At 36.4% G+C, this 16,827-nt stretch overlaps 1 protein-coding gene across 1 annotated transcript in view; it reads left to right on the forward strand.

The window, feature by feature from the left end:
* LOC115444242 (autophagy-related protein 16) overlaps nt 1-15,784 on the forward strand; it is a 156,507-nt gene extending 140,723 nt beyond the window's left edge. Inside the window, 2 exon segments of the mRNA XM_030169941.2 lie at nt 2,864-2,999; nt 12,805-15,784. Of these exon segments, the coding sequence (XP_030025801.2) occupies nt 2,864-2,957 (94 nt within the window). The 3' untranslated portion in view covers nt 2,958-2,999; nt 12,805-15,784.
* Nucleotides 15,785-16,827: the final 1,043 nt, after the last annotated feature.

A 16,827-nucleotide genomic window follows, 5' to 3' on the forward strand; every position in this document is an offset into this window, starting at 1 on the left:
TAGGCATGTCAGAGGATGAAATTTATTAGGTACAAGCTTTAGCTCGCGGCACCACCTGTGTAATAATCTTTTTGCAAAATAAAATGTAACATTATATTACTCTCTACAAAGTTATTTATGTGTTAATAGAAATCCCATTCAGTAATAGTCTGTTCAGTTGGTTTGGAAATCAGCCTAAACAAAAAATATGTAAGACTTTTGATAGAGCGCGAATAACCAGCTACATAAGTGTAGGATTTTTTAAGCTTCAGTATAATACCTTTATTTCCAAAACACATTTTTACTTTCTTTTATAGTTTATATTGGATGGATGTAGTATATGTTCGCAACATATTTGAGACTAGCTTCCGCTCGCAGCTTCGCCCGCATGGATTTCGGACTTCAAAAATGGAGGAGGTGCTCAATTTGTCGGGATGTTTTTTTAATGTATGATGGTATGCAGGTGGTCCGATTGTCCGGTCAGGGTCTGATGATGGGATTCAGTATTCACGCGTGATGGCTTATTATTAGCATATCATGTATAACTTTGGTGTTTCTGTACCGATTTCTATGACTCTATTTATGGAATATTTAATAATGTTAACTTTTTTAATTAGGGATGACTGAGAGTGTTATAAATGTAAGAGTAGACAAATATAATAAGAAAGCTTCGAACTGCTAAGCTATCGGGAGTTACACGTGTTATTGTGAGTCAACCATAAAAGATAGACATATGCTGTCGTGGGATATTTTTTACATAATTTTAAGGAGAACATTTCCGTCATACATGATTTCTGTGTAGCTTTAACCATTAAGGTAGCACACGCGACGGAAGCTTAAAAATGGAGTAACTTCTCCCGTTTTCCCAACATTTCCCTTCACTGCTCTGCTCCCTATTAATTGTAGCGTGATGAAAAGTATACTATAACCAGCACAGGAGTATGACAAATAATTGTACCAAGTTTCGTTAAAATCCGTCGAGTAGTTTTTGTTTCTATAACGGTTATACAGACAGACAGACAGACAAACAGACAGACAGACAGACAGACAAAAATTTTACAAAATGGCATTTTTGGCATCAGTATCGATCCCTAATCACCCCCTGATAGTTATTTTGGAAATATATTTCATGTACAGAATTGACCTCTCTACAGATTTATTATAAGTATAGATATAGATAGAAGATAGATTACGCGTTACTAGATTCTATTATTAAGTAACGGCACGTAATGGTTTATTATGTTAACGCGTATGTTAGATATCGAAATACAACTAGTATTTTGATTTTATCGTGTTTTTTTTATTACAATTTTCTTTCTATAACATTCGTAACGTCGGGAGAAAATTATAAAAAATCACCATATAAACCGATTTTCTTTTTCGATGTTATGTAATAAATATCAAAAGGAACCATCGTGGTCATATTCAATTAAAGAGAACTCGGATCCTCGCTAAATTGTTAGAGATAGTCCGGGAATATTTAACCCATTTGGAGCATGATTTCTCCAAAATCCTTTTCTAGTGTTCACATCTTATGTACGATAACCGTGTGGCAAGTTCTATTATTTTAGAGCCACCGGTTTGTGCTGCGTGTTTTTTATCCACCATTCAAGCAGTGTTAAAGTTTATTAATATAGCGGGGTTTACACAGTTAATTGTTATAATATATTAATAAAATTAATTAGAGTGCTTCATCCTGCTATTGCAAGTAGATATAAAAAAATCTCCTTGTTAATCATAATTAGTAGGTACAATTGTTATCAAATAATTTAACTATCTTCTGAGACTAATGTGAATATGATTTCAATCAGCCCAAAAAAAAACACATCATCACAGACACGTAGAGTACGGACAATGTAGCGAAATGTCAGTGGAGTGAACGTCGGATCCGTTCGTATTTGTTGTGCTTCCTGGTCACCATATTCGACATTCGCGTGTACCGCGCCGACGCTCTCTATGTACCACCGGGAGCGGTATTTGTAAACGAGCCGAACAAACCAGACGCTAATTCTTGTTTATGAGGAGTCGCGCCCCGCATAGATACCAAGTAAATCCTTGAAGCGCTGCCCGGCAATCAAACGGCCCGTACAAACGGATTTCGTATTGTACGGAGCGCGGACCATTTCAATCACAATCCTTCTCGGCGAGATAAATCGACAGTAAAGTAAGTACGTAGCGGACGTCGTGACCGCTTTCCATTCCTTCAGCGGCCGCCACGGAATGGAGAGCACCGGCCGACACTCGGTTTGGTAAATTTTTTGTCGGTCTCATTTAGCCTCATGCATTAATAAACGCCATGATGAGTATCTTTTAAGTGCCAGTGACACAGATTTAAGCGCCGGCATAATATTCGTAATGTACGGCCGTGTAAAGCAGTATACCGTTCATAGTCTTCGCGAGTAGCCTGTGTTCTAAGAACCGTAGCGGTCCACGCGACTCGAACTCACAAAATGCTCCAGTTTTACATTAAATGTTGAAGTGATGTCCGTCATTGTTTATGACCCAGCGAACTTAGATTTTTGTCAAAATTCTTGGCGCGTCATATGAACAGAAGGTTTATGGTCAAACTAGATGTTTCTCAAATAAAGACGCCAACTTTGCCGACAATAACAGTATATCACGGTATATTTATGGCATTACGTCGCAAACTATTTTGTCAGTAATTTCCAAGTTGTTTGAAACACGACAGAGATAACAGATTTAATATGTTCACATTCTGTATGCTAGATTGATTTATATTGTTCGTCAAGAGTCATCTTTTTGTCTTGTATAAAATAGGATGAACAATTTTTTGTCGCTTCCAATAATGGAATGAAAATTGAAAACAATCTCCAATAGGCGAATTGAATATTGCGAAATAATTAAAATGTGTATACACTTTCAGGTCAGCGGTGACGGCTGTATCATGGCATCCGCAGTCAGGGCTGCTGTCGTCGGTGGACCGCGGCAAGCGCGCTCTGATTTGGGGAGACTTGTGACAACCCTTGGCGGAGCCTCAGCGCTCGCCACCCGTTGAACAGGTCATTAGCTTTTTCTTAATTTGTTTCTATAACAATATATATCACAACATTATTAAACATTATAAATTTGTTTAACTTATTGGAGATGCATTATTGTGGTATTCACGCGCTTTCATGCGCCCGCGCATGAAACCTTGCTATACTTATCACGTAACACTAAATCACAATAAAGCTTTCACGGCAACTGAGTATGTTAGGTACTCGGCGAGTAGCGACACAGACGTGCGGGTCAAAGGTTTACAACGCTGCAAACTCTTAACATCGTATTCAGCTTTTGTGTTCAGTAGCGGGTTCGTAGTCCCGCCCTCATTCCGGCTTCACTCGCCGTAAAATATTCCCATGTGTGGTTTTATATGAACTTGTACATTCCTCACGACATTATAATTGCGCTCGTAAATTTAACACTCGTCCGTTTTTGGATTTTCAGATGTTTTTCACTGGTCATTGTCATATAATTCTCGTTCTATAACTCTACTACTGAGAAAATTGGGGGAGATTTACAACGTCTGTGTATCTTAAATCTGATTTCATGGCGGCCACACGTCAAGTATGGCTCGTAAAAATTATAGTCACACAGATTAGATACAAAACCAAAAGGGGGCAACGACCTGCCCTACGCGTGTCCAGTTAAGATGTTCAAGATAAAAAAATCTGTAATGCACATCTTTTACACGGTATCTTATTTTTTAAGATTAGATTTGCATAAATTCTTAATACTGATAAAAAATGGAGACATTGTAAAATGGGTATCTATTTTATGTTCGGCAAGTAAGGATTTTTTTTGATGACGTATTTTTGTATTTGATTTATTGTTTTTCACCGAAGGAATACCAATTTGACCCATAATTAGTAAATTCAGAATTCATCAAGCCAAACAAATAGCATTATTATATTGCTTGAATTTGTATAACAATTAATTATCCGGTCAATGTCACGAGTTTGTTTTTTAAAAGAATCTCCAAAACAAATGATTGTTTTTGAAATTCACACTCACGTCGTAAAACAACACATTTATATACATTTAACAGTTTTGCGGTGAAATCACAAGCTTTGATTGAAAACATCTCCGGTGAAACGATAGAATTTTCGAAATGCAATAGTATCTACATTTTACAAACGATAACGGTCCTAGAAAGTCGAAACGTAAACGAAAGTTTTTGGTTGTTAAATATAATTTGAACAGATTCTATTACGTTCGGAATTATTTATAAATATTACATTTCAAATTCGTTTCTTACATTACATCAATATTAAATGCCAATATATATCTAACCTTTATGTTATTGTTCGTAGTATTTTACTAAATTAAAATTCTTTTCTCATATTATTGTAGTTGTTTTGATTGCTTACATTTTCGACTTTATATAATCGAATGTAATTTCATTCTATTGTAATGTATTATTCGACAATAGATGTGAACGATCAACATTGAATCAAATTGTTAAATAATGTTCAAAGCCACAAAGTTTTGTCTTATAGCCGATTCAATACCGGCAATGTGTATTGTGCCACATATTATGCCAAATTATCATTATATTACGGCTTAATGTTTTGAACAAAAATATATGGAGTTGTGTATAAAATAGTCATAAACCTCGCAGATTAATAAGGTTCTGTGTCATATTTGCAACTAGAAATACATTGCGCATACCGCTCCTAAGTTGAAGAACAATTTAATTTACTTTTACAGCCATACTTATTTTATTCTAGGCTAAAGTAGAGTTGTGACTATTTCGAAATAAATTTTGAAATCGAACTCAGACAACACTAGTCTGTCGCCACCCTTATTTCGGAAATATTTCGAATTCTATAGTACAATTGAAACTTTACTGCACACAATTACCTTCCGATACAATAGTGCCGACAAGTGAAAGTGTGACTTTCGACTTTCATTAAGTTTTTGTGTAAATGTATGTATGGGCCTCGGCGCACCATATTGTCTCGCGACATAAAACTGCCGGACTACTCTGAATAAAGAGGTCCGTGTCTAAGTATTTGCTTGTTTTTTAAAAACTTTCGAACGTGAAATAGCGCGGCGAGACGTGCAGAAAGTAGTAATTGAAACAAAATGGATTTTATATTTTCTGCTGTTCTTGACGAATTCCCGTCGAATAAATGTTTAACTTAAAGCAACAAAATGTTAATTTTTATCTGTGGCTATTTCTATTTCTTTTGGAATATATCGAGTATAATTAAAAACAATCAAACTATTTCGTTCAATAAAGACAATATTATATTTCCAATCAACGTGCCCATACAAATACATTATATTCACAGTTTACAGTTAGTTGTACGATCTCATGCACAATGCACAGGAAACTTAATGTAAGCAAATAAAACAACAATATTAAAGTCGTGTCTATTATTATAAACGCACTCAATTACCAGTGTTTTCTAAACAAATGAAAGAAACTGTACATCATGCAAAAAACGGGAACGACTAAGTGGGAAGTCGCTATTGTAGGTCCTCACCATTTATTAGTTAGTGTCGCTGCGGGCGATCGACGCGAGTCATGATTACTCGCCGTATGGATTGGATAGTCATTCATCAATTGTCTAGTGGTTGCCAATCAGCGCGCCACTAGTGGTGCTAACCATTAAAATTAACTAACAAACGTGTTACTATAGACTTTAACAACTTCCACTTATTTTGTTCTATTTCACAATTTAATAACATCGAGTCGGTGATCACGATCGCCCTAATCCATGTGCGGTGTCAATATCGTTTGGATCAGCAAAGGCCAAATGTTAATGTGCTATCAACCATCTACATATACTAAACATAGCTTATACTCGTGGCTTGGCCTGCGTGAGAAAAAAAATCTGGAATAAAAATCCTGCTATACCTATACCCGGGATTGAAAGTGTTTTTCCAGGCCTCCTGGCTATCTTCATAGCAAATGAAATCTGTTAGGTAGTTTTTAAGTTTATCAGACAGGCAAACGATACGGTTGGGGACATTGTTTCTTAATAAATTTTAAAACTTTTTAAGAGTAATAAGTCTGTTATATATGATTGTTGTGCAACTTTAACCGTTTACGCAGCGCACGCATCTAAAGCTCTCAAAAGGAATAAATTTTCCTCGTTTTTGCAACACTTTTCATTGATGCTCCACTCCTACTGGTCATAGCGTGATGTTATATAGCGTATAGCACTCCTCAATAAATTGGCTATCCAACACTAAAAAAGAAATTTTCAATTCGAACAGGTAGTTCCTAAGATTAGCGCGTTCAAACAAACAAACAAACTCTTCAACTTTATATAATAGTATATATGAATCAAAACTTCTGATAAATGTATTCAGGTCTGGCCGTGTGAATTTTTTTGGACACCGGTCGGGGTCACCGGAGTCCCATTTTCCAATGTCTGCTCTTCTGGAACAAAAAGCATGCATAATTTAATCCGAGACTATTATCGTGCCAAATTCTATCAAAATCCATTCAGCTGTGTATGAATGGATTTAGATATTAGAGTCTATCGAACATCACAAACTGTCACATTCCTAACATTAAGTACAATTTGTAGACAAAAGTAAAATACACGAGTGGCGTAAACAGAGGCTGACATTCAAGTATTCATAAGCCATAATGCACAGAAATATGCGGAGTGTTGTAATATTGATGTAGATGCCAACGAAGCGTCTGCGAGGCGGACCGTTCACTAACCGTTTGTCGCCAAAACGAAGCGGAAAATTTAATACTCCAGCTCAGTACGTGATCAGTATCGTTGTTTTTGTTGCATCTCAGATGGCACACTTTCGTTTCCCATCAGGAGAGCCACTTCGGACCTATTGTGTTTTTGTGCGACCCTGTCATAGAAATTTTAATTAACTGTTGTGCATAGAATAAAATATTAGAACGTCTGGTTTCTTTTTTCTCTCTGTTTATTTTCTGTGTCAGTTTATAAACACTCGGAGACTGACATCAATGTAATGAAAAGGAGATTCGATTTTCAATCAAGGTCAATAAGTTTGATTATTGGGTTAAGTGATAATAAAGCACTTGTTTCATTTGGTTCCGAGTGGTATAGACGGGTTAAAAACGTTTTAACTCGTAACTGTTTTATTCGATAAAACAGATGTTGAGGAATAAATCAAAGGTTCGGTAGAAGCGCGATGTTGCATCGTTAAATGTGTCCCAAAATATCGTTGTCGTCTCTCGATACCGTTGTCTCGAATGGCAAGCCCAAAGATTCCAAATAATGACTCAGAGGATATTCTAACAGGTTTCGATATTATATCCTTTTCTACAACTTTATAGTGTAATAAAAACTTAAATCGGTCAATAAAGAATCAATAAACATAATTTGTTTAAGCATACACTTTATGCTAATGTTTATGTTTTGTGTTCATAAAAACATGCATTTGTATAATTATAATTGCGTATCAGTATCTTTGCACGTGTATGGGATGGTATACTTACAATGGAGTGCAACAGAACTGACAACATAATTCACATAACAACATGACACTAGTATTTGTGGTAAAACAACTAGAAAAACATAGAGGGCAACACAAATTAAAAGAAACTGACTACGACACTGTTATTATACTATCGTAGGAAATTACAGAACGCGTTATGACTCTATAACATTAGTTTTTATTAGCCCTCAAAATGACATCGAGGACTTGCACAGAAATTATAATCGCCTGTGTAAGCCTTCTTGGGAAGGGAAAATTAAAAATCCTTTCACAGTGGTCACCTACAATCTCATAAGTAAACCGTGTGCACATTTTCCTGACTCTAGAGCCATTGGTTTGACTCAGCGTTGTCTGTCAATCAATCAATGTTAAGAATTCTATTGAGTCGATTTCAATAATCAATGGCCGTGGCGTATAAAACATCAATGCGCTGAAGTGTCCTACGTCAATGATATCCTTATTGACCTGCATTATGTGTCACTCGAACCGAGACAGAATATTAAGCGTTTTTATAATAGATTATGTAATAACAATGGCATCTGCACTTGCCGTTGTAGGGCACTGCTCTGCATTATAGATCACGAGGATTACCACTCTACGTGAAATGCACTCTTAGTATTTTTCTTCAGTTGTCTGTAGCTTATATAGCTGGACTAGAATTCTAAATACACAGAGACATAGTTCCAGTATCCAGATCGGAGACCTGCCAAGAATATATATCTAAAGAATAACTTGCTAAGGATATTTACTATTGTATCCTAAGGATTTCGTTATTTTTAGATAGCATTCTGATTATACATTCTAGTTGACTAATTCTTTATAAGATTGGTGTTGTCATGTAGCAAACGGAAATGAGCGATACGGTCTTGCGCGAGATATAGTCGCAAGAGTTTGGGATAGGGTGCCGCCGCGTGCCGGTGACGTTAGCGATGGCGGTGGCGGACGCGAATCGCGCGTCACGTCACAGATCACAATCATGCTCGGTAGTCGACAACAGACGGCACATTCCAGCACACCGCACCACCGGCCGACACCGCTAATCATTATTACGCATCGATCAACTTATTACACCGCATTTAATTTGTATTACTGTACCGTACATTGCCAGTGTTACAAGATAATAAACTCGCTTTTTTCGCGATCAAATTTCAATTAAACCTGTGAAGCGGTTTTATTTACTCGCCATTATTTTATGTGTGTAGTTTTGTGGTTATTGTTTGTGATAAATGTAGAACACCTAGTTTTTTTTTTGTTTTCCGTTATTTTTTTATATAAGAGTGTAATTATTTTAATTTCGCTATTTTTTACAAAAAAAAATATAATACCAAATCAAGATTTTTTGTTACACGTGGAGCAATCCCTTTTTAACGTCTTTATGTAGAATGTGGTATCCCAAGTTTTAATGCGTTCGGACTGCACAGAGGATTGTTCAAAATATAGCTAGTAAAGCCGTTTATTCGAGTAGAAACTAATTTGTTTTTCTCTTATTCTCTAAGAAGTAATTTACAAAATTGTATATGTTCTCGTTCATTAATTACTTCTTCTATTTTGATCAAATGTTCAGTAATATGACCATTACCTAAAGATATTTAATAATGGCTTTACAAAAATTTTAAGCAATGTTCTCAAAATGAAACAAGTTAAATACCATAAAAGAAAACACATATAATGTGGCAGATCATCTCAAGACGCCTTATCTGATAGTTGAAATATCGGTCATAAAACATAAAAGGCCCATAAAATTAACGAATTAGTCGTAAACGTACTTATCGTGTATATTTATATAACTAATTACATTTTTACACACCAAATTAGCGTTTAATTTGACAGTTCCTCGATAAATTCGCGATTGATCGCCGCCACCTGACCGAACGTCGGTGCTTGAAAAAAACCGTGACATGGATTTTACCGTAAGGCGATCTACACCCGGAGGATCAATTAAGTGTTACCGTTTTAGGAATAATTATATTTTTTGCACGTACCAAGTTAAAGCCGGTAGTCGACGTGCAACACCTCTACAGTTGACCGGGGGCGGGCTAATAGCCGCTATTAGCAAATCGCTCTGAGAAATCGCCAACAATGAACACGAAATATACTCATTGCCGAGTCCGGGTCCCATTCATTAAACTTTTTGCGATACTATCTCTTGTTTTAAATGTGTGTCGAGTGTACTTTTTCCTTTTTCTATAAGTAAACGAAGCGATTTGCCCTCAGGCCGCGCTAATATCGTGATTAAATTATTATCTTCACGCATTTATATGCTATCATTGTATCATTTGCGTTACTTTCGAATTATTATTTTGATTTTGTTTTTTGCGTTGCACCGAAACCTATCAGGCGCAATTACTAACACATTAGGAGTATTACATGTGTATGTGTCAAGTCGGCCCACGTTAACGGCAAATTATAATGCGGTGCTTTTATACAACATATTATGGTCAAATTATTGTTTGTTCTCAACATAATTCTGTGTTGAGTGCACGAACAATTACTTTGTTAAGAATATATATATTTTTTACGTCTTCATAAAATTACCTTTGATTTTTTTTAAAGTAACGCCACATCATTAACTGCTTTGTTAGAATATGTTGAATTATTTTTTAAAAATTTTCGCATGTTTTCATAGCTCTAATGATTGTAAAAAATTGCGTGCGAGTACAAAAAGTCTGTAAGAATACAGCTTAAATTAAAACAAATCTACTATACACGCAACTGCGTTTACTGTTTAAAATTGTGTTACTAGTTTTTGCTACGACTTCGCTCTCTTGCGGTTACAGCGCTCACACACAAGTCTCGTGTGTTTATATAAGCCGGCCCTTGACAGGCTAACAAACGCAATGTCATCTAAAAAAAAATCAAATGTTAGTTATTCTTTAAAAAAAAATAGTATGGTACATGCAAGTGTTACTGAAAAATTTCCTACTATCTCAAAATCATCAGAAATATTGCGCTTATGAGGTAACTTCAATAATTATAGTAAATCAGTTTGGAACGCGATCATGCGCAAATAGCGCTAATAAGTCATAACCGTGCATGCCGCCGGGACGCTGTTTAAACCCTCGGCGGTAGATGGATGATGATGATGATACCGCAAGGAAGTTAAATTTTAATGAAAACTATGAAATGTTTTATACCCTTGGGTGTTGGAATTCCTTCAGTGGTAATGAATATTTATTATTGCACATCTTTAAACTATGGTATATCCGTTGTTACAGATGAATTTTTACCTAATTGTAATCTAACTAATGTAAGTGCGAAAAACTATAAAAATGTTTGAATGTTTGTTACAAATAAACTCAGAAACAACTGAACGGATTTGAATAAAAATTGGCATACGGGTAAACCATGTCCCGAATTGACACATATTCTCCTTTTTATCTCGATGATTTCCTCCCATGCAAAATAATAGGAATTTCTATATCTGTTTTTTAAATAGATGGCGTAGTATTTTAGAGACTTGTAGCAGGAAAGGCTTATCATGCGGGTGAAGCCGCGAGTAACAGCTAGTAAGGGGTCGTCCATTAATCACGTGAAGCTCGAAAGGGGAGGAGAGGTTCGGAAATAATATCACGAAATATCTAATATACGGTAGTATTTATTTATCGTTGATCATGCGACTTAATCTAAAAATTTCAATATACTTTGTACCAAAAACAATACAATCGATTTTGGGTATGGGGTAAGCCGTAGTTCAAAACCTCACCACATATCACCAGGGGAGGAGAGGGTTAAAAAGTCACTAACAAACATCACGTAATTAATGGACAACCCCTAATTGATATAGGTACATTGTAGACAATACTAATTACAATAGAATATTATCCTTCTTCATTACATCCGATTTCGCTTTAGCATAATAATCTCTTGTGACCTGAATAAGTATGTACATAGGAATACTTACATAGAAGTAAATCAATGTAATCAATCAAGAACGCAATACGGTATCGAATACCCAACTAGATCTCATCCATTTATCTCCTACAAGTGCCCCGATATCGATCATCCACTCCAGGATATTGCAGACAGTTCATTCATTTGTGAATGACATCATTATCAATATATAATTTAATTAAAATCTCTAAACATTGTACGGGTTAAACAAGTGTGAACAAGGGTGTCTATTTTTGAAAAATAACGGGTTTAACCCTTAATCTTATGCAATAAATGTTGTTATTATGAAATGTACTTATGGTTAGAAAGCAAATTTCTGTAAACCAATTTTAAGTGGCGATAGCCTAGTTGGGTGTAGAACGGACTGCCGAGACGAATGTCCGCAGGTTCAAATCCCAAGGGCACACACCTATGACTTTTCTAAAAAAATCATGTGTGTATTTTTTGTGAATCTATCGTTCGCTTTAACGGTGAAGGAAAACATCGTGAGGAAACCTGCACATCTGAGAAGTTCTCTATAGGAATTTCGAAGGTGTGTGAAGTCTACCAATCCGCATTAGGCCAGCGTGGTGGACTAAAGCCTAATCCCTCTCAGTAGTAGAGGAGGCCCGTGCTCAGCAGTGGGCAAGTATGCAATACAGGGCTGTTATTATTATTTTTTATTATTATTTTATTAATTTAAAAAATATTATTCATTAAATATTTATAATCATCAAGAGCAAATGTTACGTTATACATATGTGGACCTTCCATTTTTATTTTCATATCATTAATGTTTCTTATAAGTTTCTAATAGTTGACTAAAAAGCGTCAACTACCCGTCATACTTGCCTACATTTGCAAACGCGTTAATGTATCTTAAAGCACTACAATAGCGTTCATATATACGTTAAGTTAAACGACTGTTGGCCCATATTTATACTAGTTTCCCTCGGTGCGTTTCACCGACGCTATTACCTTAATTGTTATTGATTTTATCAGATCCTCACAAACACAGACATGCACCGCTAAGTACTGTATCATTTGCACCATTTACCACATTCAAATGTGCTTGCAATTCGCGGAACTGTTATTCGATTCCACCATAAAATTTATTTTATATATTATTACAGATTTAAAAGGGTATCGAAAATTAGACATTTTATAAATATATTGACATTTTACTGGTCTATTTTCTGTGAGTGCAATACGCGCAAAAACCGACGTAGGAATTTTGATAGAATTTTTTCTACGTTCTCGGGGCGTAGACTAATTTGTGAGCCGGATGTGCCATCAGACGACTCGAATAGATGATTTAACAAAGAATTGTATACCGGAATTCTGGCACATGCATTCGAAAAATTACTTAGAATTATAATGGTGGAATTTTCTTGGTAAAATATGTCAACCGTTATATCGTGGTATTCTTTAATAATGATCAGCCAACTCAATTCGTCTAGGAAATAGGAAATGTTAACTTATTATTGTATTATTAAAATGTATAATTGTTTGCAGGTTTTTAAAGAGGAAGAGGCAGAGAGCGACAATGGTGAGGTGTTCGATTTCCTCCGAGGCATCACCACGGACATCCTTCACCGGTTCACGTAACAAAACGTCTGCGCCCTCTAATATATACGTGTCACAGTCGCATAAATCCGTTGGACTTTCAACTATTTTGGAACTAGCAAAAACATCGTAAATCTTCAAAGCCCTACGCATAGTGCATGTAAATTTTAAATGTTGTTTTTTTTTTTTGTAAATAATGGATATTATATTTTGTAAAAATAAATGAGGTGCTATAATAGGAGTTCAGTTATAGTATTCAGAATCTTTGGTGCCGCACCGGACGGTTTGACTGACTATAATGTCGATTGCTGATTAATATTTAATATTAGCTTTACTGTCGTCCCACTTTGGTGTTATGTTTGAATCGCAATCACTCACGACCAATATGCAAGCAATGTGTGTTAGTTTTGTACCAACTTAGTTAATAAGTCGTCTTCCGTCATATGTACCTTCTTGTATGATTCCATTCCGTATATTAATCCATTTTTTGCGAATATAAAAGTGCGTTGCAGTTATGACTGCGCTATGTGTTGCATAAATGCGTGAAACAAATGGCAGTGCAAGGTCATGAGGTTGATACTGTATGGTCAACGGCTCCGACGTTGAATGCGTTGCTATTATTTACGTGTGCAAGGTTAGCTAAGTAAGCTGGTCATAGAGATAGTAACATTGTAATTATGAATAACTCCTACGTGACGAGAAAAATGGGAATTAAAATTAGAAGTAGCGCTAGTCTATACAGTCCCAACGTTGTACAATACGGCATTCCGTAATTTGAGTCGCATGTCATTTCTTATGGAAGATATGACATCATAGTTGTTTTACTTACCTGAATAGGATCGCAATGGACCACCTGTGCTTCTAGGAGGCTCTCATTAGCAAACAATGATCGGGCATCGGCGACTACCGTCGACGGTGCGAGTGACTCCCGATCAATAAACTGTTGAACCGATAAGAATGCCGGCCGCGGTCGCAGGGCTGTCGGCTCGGCGTCACGTCTCAGCATTTAAACTGGACGAAGAAGTGGGCTCGTGGTCCAATGACGTTGAGGATACGAAGTTTTGTGTAGTGATATTAATAAGATGGGAAAACGGGAAAATAGCATAGTGTTTTGTCGTTGTTTTTGGTGAAACGTGAAAATAAAATTATTAGAATATGGTAATCTGCTATGCACAGCTTTAATTTTTGTAATGGTGCTTAAAAGACACGCTGCCACGATCGGCAACACAGAGGCGACCCTGCGCGCGGCCGCACACGTGACACGACACGACACATCCATAATCCTGTGACGCGTGTTTTGACAGCCGCGCCGGGCTACCTCAAGACAGTCGAGTTTTTTTTTTTATTTTTTACAGTACAGTTCAACGAACCCGCAACACATATACGGCCTTATTTAACATGTAATTACACACATAACCGACCGCTTAATTACTCGAAACTGCTGCGACGTGTCTGCATCTGGAATCCGATCAAAAAAAACTTAATCCGGCGCCGCTCTTAAATTACGCTTCGTTAACCTTCGCCTCGGCTAATAATAGCGTACACCGGCCACTTTGCATAGGACTCTGAATGTTCGTCTCTCTACCCACATATCTACCCATCTATCTTGCCAAAATACGTGTCATAATATATGTTTTTTTTTTACTCTTTAAAGATATTATTTTCGTTTATTACATGCGTGTCGATTGTTTGCTTTGCGTCAACAAAAGCAACCATTATTGGATTTATAAATCGCTGGTCATGTTTACAACTAGTCACTATATTCAATGCTTAAGAATTCGCTTTTATATTAAGAATGTGATAAATTTGTGCGCGGTAATGTATGCATTTAGCGGTATCGACGTGTATATTAAAAGAGAAGTTTAATAAAAATAAAAAATGTTAATGGAATTTGAAAATGTAGGTAAGTCAAACATAATTCATATAAAAGATTGTAGAATTGAAAACGATGCCGAAACGTTATTTTGCATATAGTTTTTATATCGGTCAAGTCGAGAGGTTGAATTTGGTTTGTGGACATTTAGAAAGTAAGCAAAAAAATGGCACCCACGCTCGTCTGAATAGGGTAAAACGTGTACGATTTTGGGAACACTGGAGTATGTTACTACCGTCATAATAATCTGACGCACCTAATACAGTTTTACGGTTAGTCGTTTTTTTTATTTCCTGGCGGAATTTTTGTTTCTCTTTTATTGTTTAATTGCACTGTATGAATCCGTACGTTTCCACCTTGTTCGTTTTTCTATCTTCACGAAGATGATTCACGCGTAGAGCTGTAATTGCATGAGTCATCAATTATTTTCTCAATTCGAGTTGTATTTGATCCATTTTCATAGAGTGTAAGGTAAAACATGTGCCTTTTTATAGCTGTTAAGCGAGTATTTATTGTGAAAAAAAATATTTTCATAATATCAATTATTTATTTGCAATTATAGAACTCGACGCTTGTTAACTTTATTCCAATTTACGTATGTAACAGTTTGTACACATTATAATAACTGTAAATAGAAAGTGGTAGGTAAATATATATTAAACAGCTTTACAAAGGCTGTTGTCACTGTTGTAAAAAATGACATCACAGAGCTGAGATATGTTACTTAGCCACGGAGCCCATCGATGTTATTAAGGAGTTGCAACTTTCTTTTTATTTGTAAACATTGTGCACATTGACAGCAATCACACGTTATTGTGAGCTAATGTGGATATTTAACGCATAATATGGATTTTTTTGTATCATTGAGGAACAGTTACATCTAACGGACGATAAATACGTCTACATTTAATATTTTTATATAAAACCTTTATATTTAAAAAATGTTGTACAGTGCAATTGTAAAGGCGACGCTTAATAATCATTGGATATGAATATATCTGATAATTATGTTCTGCGAATTGTATATTCATTTCGGAAATAAATGTGTTATTATTATAGTTGAGTTGTTCTTATAAAATTACCTTCTAATATAATGGTATTAATTTTTTGCTTTCTCCGCAGCGCAGTTCATTGTTCGACACCACTATGATTAAGTTCGCACATTCGTCGGTACCTTGTCAAATTAGTGTCCATTTGGTCGGGAATAATAACCGTTACGTGTGATTTATTCAAGTGAAGTTATTAACGTGCGTTATTACCTGCGGTGCGCGGTCATCACCCATTGACCCGCGCCCACTGTTTCTATAATTATACCACTACCTGGGGAGGAGTCGATAAGTCGTACTGCAGTTTGGTACTACCGACCAAACATAGTCCACTCGTACGTTCACACGCTGCTGTCGGTGCAACTGAAAATAAAACACGCTTAACACATAATTGCATAAACTTTTCTTATGATGATCTCACCACTAGGTAGTTCAAGCACATTAAATCACGTGACGTGTTCTTGGAATATTCCCGGCTATAGGGTTTGAAAATGTATTTTTTCTAAATAATAATTTCCTAGACGCTCGTTGAAATTGGAAGATTGATGCGTTCTCGGCGGAGGACGGGTCGGCGCAGGCGCGCGCTCGTGCCCGTCTAATAACAACACTCCATTATTATGCCAGTAATGACACAATACGACCAATTAGTCCAAGCAGCTAAAACTTACCACCGACGTTGCAGTAAACCACATCGGTCGCGCTCGCCGTATTACACGTGCAATTACCGCGGCGGCTGGCGGCGGCTGTTTCCACACAAATCACAAACATAAAGAAACTTAAACAAACCCGAGCTGCAGCCAGACCGCAGCTTGTGAATTTGTTTGCAATGTCCTGCAATACTTGTAAATAAATTTGATGAATATCTGCTAATCTCGGCTCTATTGTGCAAATATCAAATCGCTAGAAGCTATCTTCAACGTCATTACAGATCCCTCCTACGCAAACAACAGGTGGGTTTTAGTCATTAGTTTATTTGTCGAGATAGTATCTTGACGGATGTAAGCACCGAACATCATTACAATGGACGGGATGTTTTCCGCTAATGGACAAATC

This window comes from Manduca sexta, chromosome 21, assembly GCF_014839805.1.
Source record: "Manduca sexta isolate Smith_Timp_Sample1 chromosome 21, JHU_Msex_v1.0, whole genome shotgun sequence".
Taxonomy (NCBI): Eukaryota; Metazoa; Arthropoda; class Insecta; order Lepidoptera; family Sphingidae; genus Manduca; species Manduca sexta.